This window comes from Pteropus vampyrus, unplaced genomic scaffold (assembly GCF_000151845.1).
Source record: "Pteropus vampyrus isolate Shadow unplaced genomic scaffold, Pvam_2.0 Scaffold110, whole genome shotgun sequence".
NCBI classification, from domain to species: Eukaryota; Metazoa; Chordata; class Mammalia; order Chiroptera; family Pteropodidae; genus Pteropus; species Pteropus vampyrus.
Genome location: NW_011888891.1, coordinates 741,262 through 761,132, shown reverse-complemented (window position 1 = coordinate 761,132; position 19,871 = coordinate 741,262). Strand labels below are relative to the sequence as shown.

Here is a 19,871-nt window from a genome sequence, read left to right as displayed (position 1 = left end):
TGATGGCTGACTGAATAGCCCAGAGCTCATCATTTATTTTTTAATTATGTTCATAAATCAAATGTTATAACCCACCGAATCTTTTCTGAAACAGAACCAGACTACAAGATTTATTTTTAAGTAATGAGGTAAGGCCCAGTACATTTTCTGGCTGATCATTTTACGCCTCAGTTGGTGTTGTAAGGCACAAGGCTAAAAGCCAGATGACACTTTCTACCCAAGTGCAATAACTGTCCAGAAATGCAGTGCTCAGAATGGCTTAATGTCATTATAAAATGGAACTGCTATATAAAAATAAGAAAAATAGTCAGGTCTGTGCACTTACAGAACATTACAGTTAAAGAGATGGCATCAGCAACAGCCAATCAATTAGGTCGAGGAATCTGAGGTTTTCATAATACGCTGTAATTTTTTTTTTTTTAAAAAACACCTATAAAAGACGTTTAGCAAGACTGCTATAGCAGACAAAATTCATTCATTAGTCAAAGTTGCACAGAGGGTTAAACACCAGGAGGCTTTAGGTCACACTACGGTAGCAACCAATTAAAAAACTAATATTAGAAAGACATTCTGATTTGATGAGACTTTCTTGAAATGTATTTTGCTTTCTCTATAAAGGGAAAAAATATACATTAAAAGAAAACTCTTAAAGAGGTTAGAATGGCTTGCTGGCAGATTACAATTGATTTCATGCCAGTCTGACCTTGCACCACACTCTATGATCTTTACAGAAGACGAAACTCAAGACTCTGTAACCTGTATTTCCCTTTCCTATGTAAATGAAAAGTCACAGTCTCCTCTCTAGATTACAACAGTAATGTTATTAGGTCTCGTCTCTGAAATTTTTTTTATTAAAAAAAAAAAAAAGAAAGAAAAAAAGGTACTCTGCAGTTTCCTTTTGCCTGGGATGTCATCCTTCTCGTGTCCCGGAGAGGAGCGGAGCTGAGGCCAGTGAAAAGGCCCCCCTGATACCCCAGCACACCTTTTATCTCGGGGCTCTGGAAATTTTCCCGCTCTTCCTGAGAAATCTAAGTCAGGTCTGTGGGCGTCAAATGTTCTTTGACAGGCTGACTGCAACCAGGCCCAACGGCTTGAGTGTAAATATGCTCCTACGATTGTATTTGGAATTCAAGCTCTTCGTGTCCCTTACTTAGATTTTGTCCAATATTCTGAAATGCCGGTTAGAGTGGAACTGGATGCCCGTGGAGCCTGTGCTAAGTGTTTAACGGCCGACCAGGGAGAACTCAAGGGCAGTGTACCAAGAACTCAAGGGTCCGGACGTATCAGCATGGCTAGGGGAGGGTTTGAGTCAGTGCCTGTGCATTCAGGTGGGGAAGCACTGACTGAAGAGTCTTTGTCAATCACGGAGGATTACTGCTGTTTGGAGAAGTGCGACAATGCAAAGATTAACCTGAGATTTGGTGAGTATTAGGGGCTATTTCTGCTCAAAGCAAGACTCAACCTCTACAAATGGCTGCTGAAATTGTTGGGTTGAGGACAGCTCTGTATTGAAGGAGGGTAATGTCTAGTTAATGCAGGGTGATTGGGACTGGTTAGAGCGCAGAGTCACACTACGCTCTCAGAGGAGTTAAGGAGAACGCCTTGCAAAAGTTTTCCTTTCTATTGTCATAATACATTCATGAATAATTTTTACTGCCATTTGTTTGTTTGCAAGGTGAAGGACCTCCTGCTGTTACATCTGTTGTACGAATCGGAGCACTTCAACTGCACTTCTGGAGGAGGACTGAGCTATTATGAGGGATGAGTCAAATCTGGTGGGACTGACGTGGAATCAAAGAGCATGTGCCACATTACCACAGAACAATGCAATTTTCTCTTGTTACAATTTGCAAGTGGTTTTATAGATATTGAAATTATTGTTTACCCAACAGAATCAAATTTTGTTTTGTGATGTTGAGGCATAAAGTTATGTTTCCAGTGTTTTTTAAATGGGGTATGCACTCACAGATTGCTCTTCCCTGTTTTGGAGAACTCCTTAAAATTTGAAATGAACTCTGAGCAAGAAAATACTCAAAGCAAGATTTTTTGGGCAGCCATGGCCCTCTCAGAGCTGTCCTCTGGCAAGCGGCCAGGGTGCGGAGTAGGGCCAGGTTGGGTGAATGCACGGCCGTGACCCCATGGCTGCAACTCTGCTCCATCTTCTTTATGGTCAGTGCCTGTCTCGATAGCTGGCAGCAGGCCGTGGCTGCAGGCGGCTCTAGCAGAGCATGGGGTGTGGACACCTGTGGCTGGAGGAAGCTGCTAGTTCTATAAACTCAGGATGAATTTCCACTAAACTCTCTAAGACATATGATTATACTATTGTGGTGCTCCTAGAAGATATGCCCTGAATGCAATTACTATTTTAAACACAAAAGACATTTTTTCCCATAATATGATCAAAGGAGCATAACCTGTGACTCTGTTTTTGTTACTCACTGATGGTCTGTGGGATAACATTACATTTTTTCGGCACGAAACCCAACATTTCAAATCTGTAAAGCAGTCCCAAATTTGTGGCTAATAAAAACATTTATTATATATTAACAAAGATTCTTTGCATAAGGTTAGCTCTGTAAAAAGAAAAGGTTTTGCTTTTTTGTATCGCTGGTGCCTAGAACAGTACCAGTGTCTGGCACGTAGGCATTCAATATATATTTGCCAAATGAATGAATGAATGATAAAGTAGAGAAATGTTGGGGCATGGATTTCTACTACCTCTGCTGATTAAAAAAAAAAAATCAGACCATGAATCTATCTTAGTCCTGTTATAAACTAGGCACATCACAATTTTCAAGAGTTTATTCAAGCATGCATGATAGGGCAGTGCAAACTCAAAGTGCTCCTAGGGGAAAGGTTTTTATGAAAAAGATGCGGAAGTGAAGAAATGAAATGATTTGGTTGCTTATAGCTTAAGCAGTTACCTCATCTGGGAAAATTCAGTTGACTGTTAGTTTCATTTTCGTGGAGGGCATTGACTTTGGTTTTGGTTCGCTTACGTAAAGTACCAAGGCCTTAGAACAGCCGCCTTGGTCTACTGGCCTCCTTGTTTAATTACATTAATGGCCCTCATCACAAAATATAATTGTATTTTCTCTTGGAAGGTCAATTCAGCTCCCAAATTGTAAAGTTCAGCTCAGGTGTTCTGATTTACATACTTCCATTTCACTACACATTTATTTAGCATTTCTGGTATATCTCAAGTTGGCATCTTAAGGGAAATCATAAAAGGATGTTGTGTGACCATTCTCTTTAGACTTTTAGATGCCAGCTTCACAATCACTTAACCTTTCACAGAATCAGAATTTGACCTTGAGTTAAAATCCATTAAGTTAGGAGTACACATTAGAAGACTAGTTTCACTATGCAAGTATTAAATGTCCACAACCACAGAGACACAACTTTCACAAGCACACCAGGTTGGACAATGAAAAACAGGAAGGCAGTAGTAAGAGGCCTCTTTCTACGCGGTGTGCCATTGGGAGGCAAAGGCTCTCTTCCTTAGGAGTCATTCAAGTCTTGCTCACAATGTATTTGGCCAAACATTTACTCTTTGTATTTCGAATATTGGTTACTCAGCTTCCTGCTCCTTCTGGCTCTGCAGAAAGCATCACTAACAACCTATAGAGTTAATCATATCGGGAGCTTGTACCTACGACTATCGCTGTGTTACCACAAAAAAAAAAAAAAAAAAAAGACAGGTTAAAACACTAGTTTGAATCGGGGGTCTCCGTGCCTTATTTCTCATGAGGAATAATAAATACTGAAATAACTTCCCTGAAATGCAATTAGTTGCTTTAAAAAAATAAAAGAAAGAGAGTGTGGGAAAGAGCATATTCTGTTAAAAAAAAGAAAGAGAGAGACTGGAGATCAGAGAGAAAAAGGCCAGCTATTACGCTTTGAAGACTACAACCTAAGAAAAGAATTAATGGGGGAGTGGATGGGATATAGAAGCTGCTCTTGGAAACTGCGTCTTATCCTCCACTCCAAACAGGAAAGATTTTCCAATTTCCAGGTTTTTCTCCCTCCTTCACTGCGGGGCACTATCGATACCAGAGAAACATTTATTTTGGCACAGATAAAGAACAGGTTTTGATGATCTCCTCAATGTCCAATTTTCCACCAATTGAGGGAATGAAAGAAGAATTCTAGCCTTCTCTGGACCTTGGATGAACAGGAATATGGATTTACAAAATACCTGACTACATCGAGTCAATAAAACTCATTTTGAAAATGATGCCCACGTACATGATTAACTGTCAGATAATAATCAGAGCAGGGAAGGCATTCAAACACCCATTTCTAGAATCTTTATTTTTCATGCTCCCTTTGAAAACTTATCTCTTAATTTTTTTTCTTTTTTTACACACACACACACACACACACACACCTTGAAAAATCAGGAGTTCTGCAAAAAACATTTTAAAAGCACGGCTACGATGGGGGAAAGCAAGAGCCACACAGCAGTAATTCGAGAGCTTCAGATTCACCTCAGTCCAGAGTAAGGCTCTCCTCGCTTTGTACAGCAATCTGAATTCCACACTGAGGGTCACAGCTTTTCTTTGAATTCCAAGCTTATGTCGCTATGTGTTGCCACCTTGATGCTATTTAGACAGTTTTCTTTCAATGCACAGTGAACTGTTCTCGTTTAAACAGGCTTTTATTTGACAAGAGTACATTCCATCAGATCTGAAGCTCTACTAACCGGACTACAATCACATCACACTCTGCTCTAATCAACCATGTTGTAAATTCAAGAAACACTACATGCCCAGACGTTCGAAAGTAAAAAATGCACAGAAAGAATTGAGGGTCATATCGCTCAGAAGATTCCAAAGCAAAACTGTTCTCTGCCTAACAGCTAAGGCAAGAGAGCTTTGAATTCGAGTTTGCAAGCATAATTCTTTTTTGTTTTAAACATTTAACTGTGTGCTGCTGCTGTATCTTTGCTGAGCCTGAGAATGAAAGCTAGAAAACCAAGAGCCCTACTGTATGTTCGTCATTCCCAGCAACGTTCCTGTGAGAAAACCTTATTAATGAGCTTGCAAACGAGCACCCAACAGGGAAATGTCACAAACAAGAGCAGCTAATGCCCCAGAAAATCAAATAACTGAACACTTGGCTGATTGTAGTGCCTTTCATATTTATAATAAAAATGGGGGGAGGGAGAACTTTAATTCACTAATTCTGAAGGGGTCAACACCTTACTAACAAAACAACTCATTTATTTATGCTCAGAAATCTCCAGATGATAAATTACATTGATGTTAATCACGTCAACGCATACTACACAATTAATATCTGTACTCACCAAAAACTTAAGGATTATTAAAAGTATGACAGCATACACATCTGGCTGATTTTTCACATAATTGGACACAACAATTTCTCTTGGTACACAGAAATAAGGGTCCTAACAAACAAACACTGCGAAATTCTGTGTTCAATTAATTAGGACTTAAATCCACAAGACAAAAGCAATTCCAAGTTGTAGCTCAAGCCTTGTCATCTATGCAATATAACAGCACTGCATCCATTTTATCCCTCCTTCTTTTCTTGTTAAGTTTAGAGTAAGATATTTAATAGCATACAGCATAGGTTTTCATGATTTAATTTCCTTTTTCAAAAATAGTATTTTTTTAAGAAGACATAATTTACATAGAATTCAACTCTATTTTGTGTTATTTAATCCTGTTCGTATTCTGGTTAACATCTATTCTTCCTAGATGAGGCAGAGAGAGGTCTCCATAAGCCTTCATGTGACAAAACGGGCCAGGCTGAACCAAGTGAATGTACTTAATACTAATCTTATCATATTAGATTGGTCCCCAAGGTGATATTATTCGCCTAGAGAAGAGCAATTCTTAATCTAAGGTCCATGAGATCAGTATTTCCTGGTGATAAGTTAATATTTATCACTGATAAGAAATCTTTTTGAGGTGACAAAAATAATACATTTAAAAATAAGTTGTGCATTTATTTTAATGTTCATTATATATAATATACTAGCAAATAAAACTCTTGTTTTTAAAGGTATTTTTACATAGGTCTCGGGTAGGCTAAAGTATAAAGTAATTTAAAGATAAATTCTAAATAAGAACAGAGATAACCCGTGAATATGGTAAAACTTCTGAAAGTGCCCCTCAAATAACTGAAGTTAGGAAACCTTAGTAGGATCAACAGACTTCTTAAATTATAAGCAAAATGTGGTGATAATGTGATTTTGTTAGGCTTTTCCAGGTCTATAGCTATTAAAGGATTTTTAAAGGGGTCAATGATTCTCAAAAGGCTAAGAACTGCTGACTCCAAGGATTTGAGCCAATTAATAATTAAGGGTCTAATGTTACTCCTCACAGGGTATCCAAAATAATTCAACATCCACAGAGATTGGCTACTGAATCCCACGCATCAAAGTGTCTCTTCTTTCCTCACGACCATGAAGAAGTGGTGCAGCTTATCTGCTGAGAGAGGACTCCTAGTGGCAGAATGAAGTTGAACCACTGGCCAATGACTGATAAAGTTTTGGCACCCAGTGACCGAGTGCCTCAGGCTTCTGAAGCATGAGGCTTTTTTTATTGCTCAGCTGCCAGTGTTCAAGAAGAATAAAGCTGATAGGTAATGATGTAGAGAATTCCAATTGTGTTTGAAGAAGGTGCTTAAGGAATTCCTGGCTGACTGCAAAGTTCTCAGGAGTGCTCCAGGACTGGAGGGCAGTGAACCGTCAGGTGACTTTCTTGAGCACAGAGTCTTAAGATGCTAAACCAGATTCTGAATTTCATTCGGATTAATATAATGCTTTGTGTTTCTTAACCTTCTTTTATGCAAAAACTTTTTTCCTTACATACATTCTAAAAACTGGGAGTATCAAGGATATAATGTTTGTATGGCTTATGTTGGATAAAAGAACAGAGTCTCCCATAAAAAGATGCCATGTTAGAGTTAAAAATGATCAACAGATGTGTCTTCATTTTTGGAAGAAATTATAGAGTCATTTTCCTGCAGTTAAGAGCTAGCAGTACTTTGTAAGATTGAAGTAAAATAGATTCAGATTTGGTACTTTATTCCTTTTCTTAGAGGGACAAATCTCCCTTGAATATACAGAATATGGAAGAGAAGGCTTCTAAAGTTCATTATCAAGTCTTCCAAGGGTAGGAGATGTAGTACTTGAAATATTTTGCATTTGGAAGTGAGTGTAATTTTGTAGGTGGGTGGGGCTATATTCTATTTTAGAAGATACTCTGGGAAGCTACTAAAAGAGTTTAGGGGTAAGAACTGGGTGAATATCTACTCAGGTCTCACAAAAGAGCTAATGTATTATTAAAGTTAATGGGCCCCTACAAGGGAAGTTAATGGATATTAAGTTTGCTTAAATGAATTACATATTAACAAAGTCAAAAGAAATCTACTATCTGCCAATTTAGATAATATCTGATCATTTATGTTTTCCCATTATAGGGACATTACACCACAATAATTTTAGTGATGTGAAAATTATAAGCATGATACCCATAATGAAGCTACATAATGAAGTAGATGAAATGGATTAAAAAGAAAAACCTGCATTATGTAATGTTAAATTGAGCCAAGCTCAAAGAGTAGGAAAAGGTTGGAATGGGATGATGGTCTCTCAGAAGCAACTTTTTATAACTTTCCCTATCCTGTTTTGCTCAATTTAAACACATGATAAAGACTTTAGTAGATTTCATGGTGGTCCCCAAAAGATATGCTCACTTTCTATCCCCTAGAACCTGTGATTGTGGCCTTATTCAAAAGAGGGGTCTTGGCAGATGTAAATAAGTCAAAGATCTTGAACTAAGAACATTCCGGATTATCTGGGTGGGCTCTAAACTCAATGACAAGAGTCTTTATAAGAGACACTGAGAGAAAAGGAGAGGGCCATGTTAAGATGGAGACAGAGATTGGAATGACATGGCCATAAACCAAGAAATGCCTGGAGCCACCAGGATCTCTCCTAGAGCCTTTAGAGAGAAATTGGCTCTGCCATCACCTTGATTTTAGACTTCTGTACCCCAGAACTGTGAGAATTGGGTTGTTTTAAGCCACCAAGTTTGTGGTAATCTGTTATGGCAGCCCTAGGAAATAACAGATTTCACAGAGGGTAATTCTTTTCCTTTATCAGATATGCAATCATTGCCATCCAACCAAACTCTTGTAACATTTTCATCAAGCATATTCAAATGTCCTCTGGAATTTTTCAGCGGTCACATTACACAAGCCTTTTGATAAAAAGTGAGAAGTGGCTGCTCAGCCACAACCTTGGTGCAAGGATGGTTTTGTGCAGAAAACAGCAATTTTTTTTTCTTTTTGACAAGTAGGAGAGCCTAGAGATGAGAACATTTTTTAGTCCATAGGGCACAGTGAGGAGATAACCTCACTCACCAGCTTTTATTGATGAAGCCATCAAGACTGTGGCACTGATCCCAAATAGTTCCACTTTTAAACTCGCTGCCATAATTTAAACTAAAATGGAAGAGAATGTGCAATTTAAAACAAAATGCTGATGTGGAATGGGAATGAAATCTTTTCTAAAAAAAATCAGTATTTGCAGTAGGGTTAACAAAGTGGGGGGAGATTGCCCTAGATTTTAAGGTTGACATAGAAATGATTACAGTCAATATTCATAAAATTAATTAAGTCATATGCTAGAGCAGATTGGAATCATTTTAAAGTTTTATATTTAGGTTGAATCTAGTATTTTCAAATCCTCATTGGCACTTTGTAATATGGCAGTGTTTCAGTAAAATAATCCTTTGCTTATTTCTCTACGAAGACAACAAGATAAAAACTCTATTTCATATAAAAACATATGTATTCAATAAATGGCTTCTGAAGTGTTTTTAAGCAATTACTACTCTATGTCCTCAGAATAAAATATTCGGGTACTGCTTTGGTTTGAATGTGTGTCTCTCCCCCCAAATTCCTATGTTGAAATCTGAATTAGAAGGTGGGCCTTTGGGAGGTGCTTAGGTCATGAGGGTAGAGCTCTCATGAATGGGATTGGTGACCTTATAAAGGAGGTTCTGAAGAGATCTCTAGCTCTTCCCACCATATAAGGACACAGCAAAAAGATATGTACCAGGAAGAGAGCTTTCACTAGAACACGACAATGCTGGTGCCTTGACCTTGGACTTTCAAGCCTCCAGAACTGTGAGAAATCCATTTCTGTTGTTTATAAGCTACTTAATCTGTGGTATTTTGTTAGAACAGCTGAATGGCCTAAGACAGGTACTCACACTGTACTTCTAGATACCGCTGGGTCTGCAAGTTTCCGGTGACAGCAGGGTGCTCCACCTGACAGATCACTGGGACCCCATCATCCTCCTTGTGCACCTTCAGCATCAGCTGACTGGTCACAGTGTACATGTCTGACCATTCCTCCACCTCCGATTTGCCTGGGGGACACGAAATATATCAAGAAACCAAAGTTGAGTAAATGTTTATCACTCTGCTTTTCACGTTACTATTTTAACAAAGATGATGGAAGTCACTTGGGACAGGTAATCTGTAGAGAGATGACTGAGAAAATGATGATTTCCTACTTTTCAATCTTGCAGGATAGTATTTAAGATATACTTCAACCCCACATAATATATACCATTTTTATTTAAATATGTTTCTTCTATCTTAAAATTTCCCACAAAAGGCAGCTGAAAGTTGAACCATTTTGACATCTGACTGCTCAAGGCATTCAGGAGGAGGAAAAGAGAAATGCTTTTCACCCCTACAACCATCTGTACTTGAAACGTCTACTAGGCTGTCATTCAGTTTAAAAATTCCAGGACATCATCCAAATCCCCTAAGTAATTCAATCAGGAGTAGAGATGTAAACAACCCCCTTCACCCACCCCCATCAGCAATAATTAAGAGGGAAAGTAACAAAGTGGATTTACATAATTGAAATTGTAATTGAAATGTTTAAACTCTGAGATTTTTGGAAGACCACAAAAAAAAAGCAATGGCAGTGGGTAGAGCAAAGTAAGCTATAGGCTTCAGGCCAGATGGGAGACACATCCAAGAACACCCAGAAAAGGAGGGAGGAGGCTTCCGGCTAGGATGAATAGGCCAAGGCAGCCCCTTTCCTGAACTCAGCATTTCCTGGGACACGACGCACCATTAACTTTCTTTTAATGTTTTGTACTTATCGGTACACATTTAATGGCTCAATTCACTTAGAAAACCAGAGAGGAAATGAGAAACTCCTTCCTTCCAAAACCATACCTAGGAAATAGGAGATTAAAAAAGAGTAAGCTTTTTGAAACTTAAGCTGTTGTATATAGATTTACACGTTTTTAGATATAGATTTTTTTTTTTATATCCCCTTTCTAAAAAGATTTATTCTTTTCTTCCTGGAACTCTTTATTTATTTAACAAGCACATACAGAAAACTCACCTTGGCCTAGATATAGCCAAATGCTTTACAAACATTCATTCATTTCATCTTCATAAGAATCACATAATGTACATAATACTAATATACCCACTTTAGACAAAATTCAGGCACAGAGCTAGCATATCGGTCAAATGACCAGAGAAGTTCAGCCTGAGTCCTTTGTGCTGGGTACTACTTGCAAGGACATCTTTTGAAAAGGAAAGAATCGGAACGCTGACACACATGAGGACTTAGGATAACTGACAAAAAGGATCAAATAGGGGATAGGCTACATCCTTTAGCCCATGCAATGGCAAAAGCAGCAGATAGTTGAGGATCTAGGAATCAAAACCTCAAATGTCCTAGCACTGATGGAGAGACGATGGGAGTAGGTTTACAGGAGTTGCCTATGCTGCCATCACAAAATCATAAACTTTCCAAAAGAACGAGCTTGTGAAGTGGGCAACTGAATTACAGGTTTCACAAGAAAGGTGGTATCTACAGATTCACAATTAAGATAAAATTCTTAGTCTGCTTTGCACGGTACTGTTGTAGGAAAGCACATTGTCACAATTGCTGATAGTGCAACAGATGTTAGAATGACTTGGAATTCACCATGGTTAAGACTGTGATATAATTTAAAAAATGTGTAACATGAAAATTTTGAGTTCTGACCCACCCTGAGTCACAGGGTAAAAGCAATGAGAAGTGAAGGTACAATGTAGACAGCCTGAGCTTGGGGAGACATCTATAAAGGCAGTTCTTCCTGGTCTAAAGAGTAGAAATCCAGCAACAGGTATCACCATAAACCCTCAAAGCACAGAATGAAGAAATGAATTAGGTCAAAAAGTTGTTATGCTTTGGCTTCAGACACATTAGCAACTGATGATAAACTATATCTAAATGAATATTTTTGTCTTGGGAGTATGTGTTACATTTGTCTTTCTTTTCCGCCAAGGTACACTTCTGCTGGAATCGAGTGCGGACTAACTACTTCAGTACAGGGCAAGGTGAACTTTACCTTTTAGCTCCTTGTTCCCTTTGAACCATCGAATAGTTGTAGCTGGTTTGCTGGCCATGGCAGTGCAGTTGACTTCAATCTCCTCGCCTTCCACTGCAGTGTCTTTCTGGATATCGATCATCAGATTACGTGGTGGGACTACAAATTAAACATGTAATGCTTTTTAAACACAGAATCTATTTCTGGATATGTTCTTCTATTTACTAGAACCTAGTACCACTGCTATCAAAACAGGAGACAAATAATGGACTGATGGGATTTTAAATTCCTGATGGGAATTTAAAATAAACAAACTGTCACCGAAGGGAGAAAAGAAGAAATACAAAGTCATCATCAAATAAAGTGAATTATGCAAAACCACTCAGTTAGGAATTTTGGTCTGAAAGGTATCTTATAAAGTGACCAGTCCCCCACTCCTAAGTTATAAGTGACCAAGTTATAACAATCTAGATATTAGATTAGTTAAAAATCAGTTGGTACAAAATTGACCAGAAAGGAAATATAAAAGAGTGCACGCTATTGTATTTATCATCCTTACCTGGAAGTCTCTGAAAGAAATATTTCTCCTTAAACTCAACCCTTAGACTTCAATCTTCATATGAAAGATTCCAAAGTCAACCAGCAAAGATAAAAAACTTGGAGTCCCTTAAAAGAATCACTCACCATAAACACACACAGAAAAGTTGTGCCTCAGAACCAGTTCCATTCAACTAAAATTATTCATAGAGATCCAAAATACAATCATTACCTTCAACGGATGGTGTAGTAATAAAATACTTTGGCTATGAAGATGCAGTAATATAGGAAATGCCAGTTAATTTGCAGTAACTTTCCATATTCCGAAATCTAAGGCTCCAGATTTTGGATATCAAAGGTAAAAAAGACTAGTAAGTACATAAAAGTAGATTTATGCATCAGAACTAAAACCACTCTTCTCTGAGCATATTAAACATATATGTAATAAAATAGAATAAAATATTTTGGGGCTAAAATACTGGATATCAAATCAAGAGTATATACGATGATGGTGATGAAGAAAGCATGCTATCTTTTATGAAACTGAGTTGATCGTGAAACTTCATATAAGGTGCAACCTGACATCAAGACTGAGCTTCTTGAAATAAAAATCAGTAAGAATATTGAATTCAGCAGAGTGAATCTAAGTATATGTGCCCTGACCACCATGAATAAGCAAAGACAGTTCTGAGACTTATGATTAATAAGTTTCTCAACTCAGAAGAGAAACAAGAAATTAAATATGTATAAACATGCCATCCTGATGATCAAGTTGAATAATAAATCTCTGATACTGCTTCAATAAATTATGGGATTAAAGCACGTATTTGGGATTTCCAACTGTTCTAGTCCAATGTGAAAATTCTGTCCATAGGAAGACTTTTACACTGAATTAAAGCAGGTGAAAATTCATACAGAGAATGATGGAAAAGTAAAAGTAAAATGATTTGTTGCATATGTTTCTCAGCAAGAGTATATGGTGGTAAGGGGTATAACTATTAGAGCAAAAGCAGGCCTCTTTGATCCCCGTGAAAGAGGAAAATAACACATTTGCTCAATTGGATGTGTTGCTAAAGTGATATGGCCCAAATGAGTAGTTAAACATAGGAAAGAACTACCCTAGTTACATTTTAAGGAAAAATAAGCGTAAAGAGAGATACTCTAATATCCAATTTGGAGTTGCACATCTGCCAGCATTTTAGGAGACACAGAAAGGCAGTGACAAAAGTAAATGAGACAACTTCAGCTAGCTATTTCCTTAATGTAGTTTATCCTTGCTAGATGACAATCAGATAGGTTATAGATTTTCATCAACATGTAATTAGGAGGAAATACACAGAGAGATTAGATGTTTAGGATCAACAAGTACTACTGAATTCTGAGTGCAGTATAATAGAAACATTGAAAAAAAAATGCTATTGTTTAAGCACATGTCAGAGGGAAAGACTGTTCAAGCCTAAAGAAAGTAAGAAGACCTTGGTGAGCTGTGAAGAACAGAGTAAGAGGTGATAAAAAGGAACAGCCAAGGAGTAAAAACTTCTTGGACTGTCTTCCCCATGAATATAAGAATGAAAGTCAAACAATAATAATTCCTTTCAAGGTCCAGGCAAAAATAAAAATAAAGTGATGAAAATAATTTCTGATGTTGACACATGCGATGATTCCCAATGGGAAATGTAATTGAGGAGTGTAACTGATGGGATACTACTCAATTTAAGGAAACTCAAATTGAGTGTGGGCTACAAGGAAGGGGGGCTCCCTTAAGATATGACAAAGAGCAAATAGCTAAAGCTACTGAAATATACAAAACTCCCTTTCCTGGATAATACTACTGAACAGGACAGATTGGATTCCAGTTTGCATACATAAATCTGGGAAAGACTCCTTGAAAGTCACTTTGGGAATCTTTTTGATGGGAAGAGAACCAAGATCTGTTAAAAGGTTCCAGCATGTATGTCTGTCAAGTCTCAATGGCATTTAGTCTCATAGTCTTTGTCAGACATTTGCTTTCTGTGTATTCCTGAGTACTTTTTCTTCATTCTCTCCTTTTTCATGTTGAACTTGAAGATATCTTAGCTTTCTTTATTACCTCCACTAGCTATTCATCTTCAGCAGTGTTTCATAGTGGAGGAAGTATTTATTCTCTTTATAAGATGGAGATGATGGTCATAAAGATGATGGCATGTTCTTTTCACATTGTCAATAATGTCTGCTGGTTCGAAGTAAGGAAATGGAAAGGGGTGGGTAGAAATAAATCCAGAGGAAAATTTACAAATGCCTGTTAGACTCCAGAGGCTGACAGTGTGACTGGCAGCAGATAGGTTCTTATCTGGATTACCTATTGTTTGGTTTTATCCATGTTAATTCCACTTCTTTTGCAAAAGATACGCAGTTGACTCATGAACATTACAGATTTGAACTGTGCAGATTTACTTACATGCCATTTTTTTTCAATAAATACTGTAAATGTATATTTTCTTCCTTATGATTTTCTTAATAATGTTTTCTTTCTTCTAGCTTACTTTATTGTAAGAATGCAGTATACAATACATATAACATATAAAATGTGTTAATCAAGTATGTTATTGGCGAGGCTTCCTGTCAACAGTAGACTATATTAGTAGTTAAGTTTTGGGGGAGTGCATGGAGGGTTGGTGCCTCTAACCCCCATGTTGTTCAAGGGTCAACTGTACTCTAAAGTTCCCTAACCCTTCAAGAGTGATTCCTGCAACAGTGCTAGCTCCTACAGTTATCTTCCTAAAGATCTGGGGCCATCTTTAACTTTATGGCTAAGGTAAACATGTGGAAAACTTCAGAATTGTTGGAAATTACGACCAAAGTAGAAAAATAAGGGACTTGTTCATTGTTGAGAAGAAAACATCTTAAGAAGTAGTAGAATGATTTTTTCCAAGTCCATAGATATTTTTTGTCAAAATTGTGACCAGTATTCTGATCTTTGCTAAGATTAGAAGAAATAATGAAGGATAATAGGAGTTATTTGGTTTACAAATATAAAATAAAATTTGATAATATGAGTCCTAATGGTTTATTGATATCAGTTATAAAGTTGACTTCTCTCTTTTTTTATTTTAAAGAGCAAAAATGTTTTAAAAAATATAAATGAGGTGATTCTTCCTTTCTGAAGAAAGGAGGTGTGACAAGAAAATCTTAGTTTATTTTGGTCTATTAATTCTACTCTATCTTCTCTTTAACTTTATAATGTTTTCTACAAAAGAGGTAGTAAAGTATAAAGAACCATTTATTAAAAAATGAATTAAAACTGCTACTAACCAGAGAATACACTTATACATGGTCCACTAAACAGACACATTTAGTAAAAACTGCCTGCAGCCATTAATGAAAATAACTAGATATAGCTAAGGGAGTGCATAAAGATGAAAACCTGAATGAAAATCACATAGAAGGAAATACTAGAAAATAGCAAAGAAATGTCAAGTTTCCTCTTAGCTAACTTCAAATCTATAAGAGTGCTAATTATAAACATTACGCCTACAATATTTAAAAAAAAATCAGCAATATCAAGATGAGTCACCTTAATTACAACAAAAGAGGAGTCTTAAAGCTGATCAGTATGTGAAATCTTACTCTAAGACCCTTTAAAATAATTAGTTTCTCCTGTTCCTGGAATTTTAAGAGTGAACACTAATCTTAGAAGGACAGGACTGTAATAATATTAGCTACTATTATCGGTAACTATATTAATCTTAAAGCAATGTATTCTCTCTCTTGTTCATCTCCTCTGATGAATAGCGGTATAAAGAGAGTTCTATACTATGATCTGGAGAAAGAAACAAATTCATCACAAGTGGAAGGTGGGAATAAATATCCTAATAGGCACCCAAATGCATGTAAAATATCATAGGAGAGTTTTCACTTTTTACACGGGTAAGATAATAAACATAATAATAACTAACAAATATCCATTTCTATATCTTATAATTATGCTGAAATTTTTGCTGAATGTTTCAAACAACTAATAGACATGCACTAAAATTAGCATCTTCAACCTATCAAGAAGGCAGACAGCTGTGTAGGTACATATAGAGTCCTTTTCAGAGAACCGTAGATAGAAACGAAGATGCTAATATATCATTCTTCATTCATTATAGTATCTAAAAATTCTAAACCTTAAGAGAAAGGTTTGAATATATGAGTATCAGTGGAAACTGTCAGATTTTGGAATATGAAAGACTCAAACACTGATGACAACAATTTTACTCTATCAAGAAATTGTAAATTTAATAGAAAGAATATTAAAATGAATGCATAATATCTGCAAAAACAGCACCTACTAGTATTACGTTCAAGTATATTTAAGTCAATGTTTCTATGCAATATGAACGTATTACTTCTAGAATAATCAGAACTCCAATAGGATTACAGGTATAATAATGCCTGGCATACCGACTCCTAGCACTGGGTGAATCCAGTCAAACTGTCCCAATCCAGTGGGTCTGAGAACAAATGTACCAGATACTGGACACTGACAGGCAGTAACTGTTTGCCAATGGCCAGATATAGTCCTGAAAACAAAATATATACACCTTTAGGGAAAAAATCTTGAAACGGCAGCTTTCAAGATATTATTGAAAATAGCCTAGGCTGGAAGACACAAAGGTTATGAGACATTACTGAGTTCTGTTTCAATGTCTGCGATTCTTGATTCTCATTGTGCTTTGTAACTGGGCAAGATGATTAACCTGATTATCATTTCTTTCTTTGAAAAAAAGATATTCATACTTAACGGTATATGTAGTGCAACATTCTGAAAATTTTAAATGCCACAAGTAAATTCCATTTTATTGCTTTCGCTTTTGTGGAAAAGCCAAAAACAATGGGTCCAGTGGGTGGACGGTCAAGTTGAAGTCTATGCAACTAATGACTTACTCCAACAAGCAAACAGTGTTTGCAAATACTTCTATACACGTAGACAGGCAGAAAACTACAAATGCATGCTTATGATTTTGGTACATTTGCAAAATACCAAAATAGTCATCCCAGCAAAACCTTCACATTTACTATTTCTACTGGTCTAATGTGGATTAAAGTCAAAATTGGAGACAGACAGGCATACCCGAAAGCTGTCCATCATGAAACACAGACCGCATTAGAAACTGTATGGCCAGATTTGAAACATGACTCTCTAAAATCAGTATTTTTCTTCTCAAGAACATATATGTAAGCATAAGGGACATGTTTTCATTTAATGAATTAAAAAAACATTTTCCCTTTGACAGCTGTGTTTAAATAAAGTAATGAGGCAGTAGCTCAATGTGTATATCCATAAATACATATATGTCCACACATACCAAGAAAATCGTCCTTCATATTTATCTTTCCTCTTTAATCTTCATATCATTACACAGAAAAGCTGCAGTCTGCTGTCTCAAATAGACTTTGATTCATCATCTTCCTGAAGGTGTAAATCAGAGATCTTGCCTCATGCTGTAGTGTATGTCCTTGAAAACTCCATTTCAACAATCCCAGTCAGCTGGTGTTATATGCTGGAGTATAAGTTTGTCTAAAAGGGGTCTAATTCAGACCACCTTCCACAGAAGGATATCTGCTATCTCGAAATACACACATGGAAATATGACTACTGAGATTTTGCTGAAAGTTACAATCTGGCTATCATAAATGAAGACACTCAGCTCACTAGAGGTGTCCCCAGCAGCCTATCAACAGTCCTTATTTATTATCAGCCTTCTCTCCCTAGAAGCTCTTAAGTCTTTTATGTCCAATCGTTGTAATTTGTGGCAAAGTATGTGTTCATGGGATATGATTTGTACAGCATAATCTAGAGTATAAGCAATAAACAAGGCAATAAGTAAAGTGAAAGAAAAGGAGATCAACAATATTAAACGAGATGTAACTCAGGAGGAAAATCATTAAGTGAATTTCATAACAGCTCTGCCACGGGGTACAGTTGTGGTAGCCCGTCTCCTCCTTTCCTGACAGAAGGGAAAAAAATTCTAGTGCTTAGAAGCAATGACATTTCACATGGTGAGTGATTCATTTGAGGGTTCTAAATTCTCTTGATCTTTGCTTCTGAAGCTTGAGACTTGAAACCCAAGAGCAGGTGGAATCTATAAAGACTGCTGATTGCCATCCCTTAGAGTGTTTGGTAAAATAAGCCATTTAAAAAATTTAGCAAGATGGGTGGTGATTCTTTCTAAAACAAGTTCGAACAGTAAAATTTACCATTAACCTTTCCCTTGCTGCTGGCAGCCATCTGAGAGTAAGCATCCCACTCTGTTCCCCAGGACAAGCCCCCGTGCATTTCTTACCCAGCACTGTGATTGTGGTGTAACTTTCCTGTGGAGGATCAGTGTAGAGCTGGCAAAAATATCTCCCTTCATCAGAAATTGAGACATTTGTCAACGACACTTTGAGTTCACTGCTAGAAAAATTCAGCAACTGAAACCTGCTGTCCTTCAAAGCTGAGAAACAAAACACAGAGTTCGTGACTGTGAGAGACAACGGACGGTCTGTTTTCCTTACCTCGGTGAGGAAAATGTCAGGTGACTAGAAAGGCTGGTAACAGAGTGGAAACTCTGATTAAGTCTTCCTGCACCTGTTGAGTAAGTACCCTTTGTACTTCCTGAATTATTTTGGGTTTCTATAATAACTGCATGTAGACAAACAACCGTGTCCAAAAGGAAATTCATACATGTGGTGCATGTGTGAGTATATTCATACACGTGTGCATGCACACACACCCTGCCGCGTTTTGAAGTGCCATCAGTTTTCAGCACTTATTCCCCAATGGTTTTGGATTTTCTATTGGAGATAGGTAAAATGAAAACAGAAGGACAGGGTGGGCCATGAGTTTCCTTTGGGCACTGGAAAGTCAGGGCGCAGGACCTACAGGCTTTTCAATTGTCTAAAATTCCAAGGCCTTAAAACAGTGGTTCTAAATTATAACAGAAAACCAAAATATCATTAGTAATTTCAAGTCAAAATGAAAATCATGAAAAAAACTTTATAGAAAAATAATCCAATTTAACTTGGATGCATCTTTGTATTTGATATGATTTGAGGTGGAGCTGCTACAAGTACGTGCCTGAGGGCCTGCAGAGGCCTTAAACCTTCCTGCAGTTTTCTAACTACAGTTAGCACTACAGTATGAAGCTGATTGGGCATAAAGTAGGAAATCAGAGTCACCACAAAAGTAATATATATGGACTTATTTATTTATATCAAATATTTACTTTATAAGACTTTACATTAATTTTTGCAAAAGGTAGATTATTATACAATGACAAAAAAATAACTCTAAGAATAGGAAGCTGGCTTTTCTCCTTTTACTTTCCTTCATCTTTTAAACATTCTTTAGATTTATCAACTTTCCACCGGTCATAAATATACTGAGGTAAGAAAGAGGACAAGCAGGTAAGAAGAGACATGCTCAACACCAGTTTTGGATAGGCACCAAGGTTCTCAAATAATTTTTTGAAAGACCTGATTCTTGTTCTTGCCAAGCTCAGACACCCATGTGAACCATTACTATGACATACAATTAAGTTTTGATAATTGGCTTTTGTGATGTTAGATTTGGGAAGATTTTAGTACATGAACACCTCCACATACCAGAGGTGTGATGGTGACAGGAGATTTGGTTCAGTCTTTATAGGCACAGATTGCCTTGGAAACTTCAATCTTCAAACCAAACAGATTATCTTTCAGAATGCTATATTTTCCTTGCCTTACTCTATTTGAGTTGTTTGTGTCAGCTAAGTATTTGGGACTCAATTGCAATTCACCTTGAATTACTACAATCAATTTCTATTGCAAAGTAAGACTGCCTTACTTTTAAAAGGCACCATTCAAGGTTTCTATTAAGTAGGAAGATTATGATTGCATGTCTCTTCTTCCCTCTGAAGAATTAAGCACCTAACATTAAAATTAAAAAAAAAAAAAAAA

At 36.9% G+C, this 19,871-nt stretch overlaps 1 protein-coding gene across 3 annotated transcripts in view; it reads right to left on the bottom strand.

Annotated features, from left to right (window-relative positions):
• CADM1 (cell adhesion molecule 1) overlaps positions 1-19,871 on the bottom strand; it is a 322,797-nt gene that overhangs the window by 49,074 nt on the left and 253,852 nt on the right. For all 3 annotated transcript variants that reach the window (XM_011365362.2, XM_011365363.2, XM_023533737.1), the window contains exons 3-5: positions 18,236-18,388; positions 11,412-11,549; positions 9,255-9,413 (exon numbers count right to left, since the gene is read on the bottom strand). In XM_011365362.2, coding sequence (XP_011363664.1) covers positions 9,255-9,413; positions 11,412-11,549; positions 18,236-18,388 — 450 coding nt within the window. The remainder of the gene's footprint in view (positions 1-9,254; positions 9,414-11,411; positions 11,550-18,235; positions 18,389-19,871) is intronic.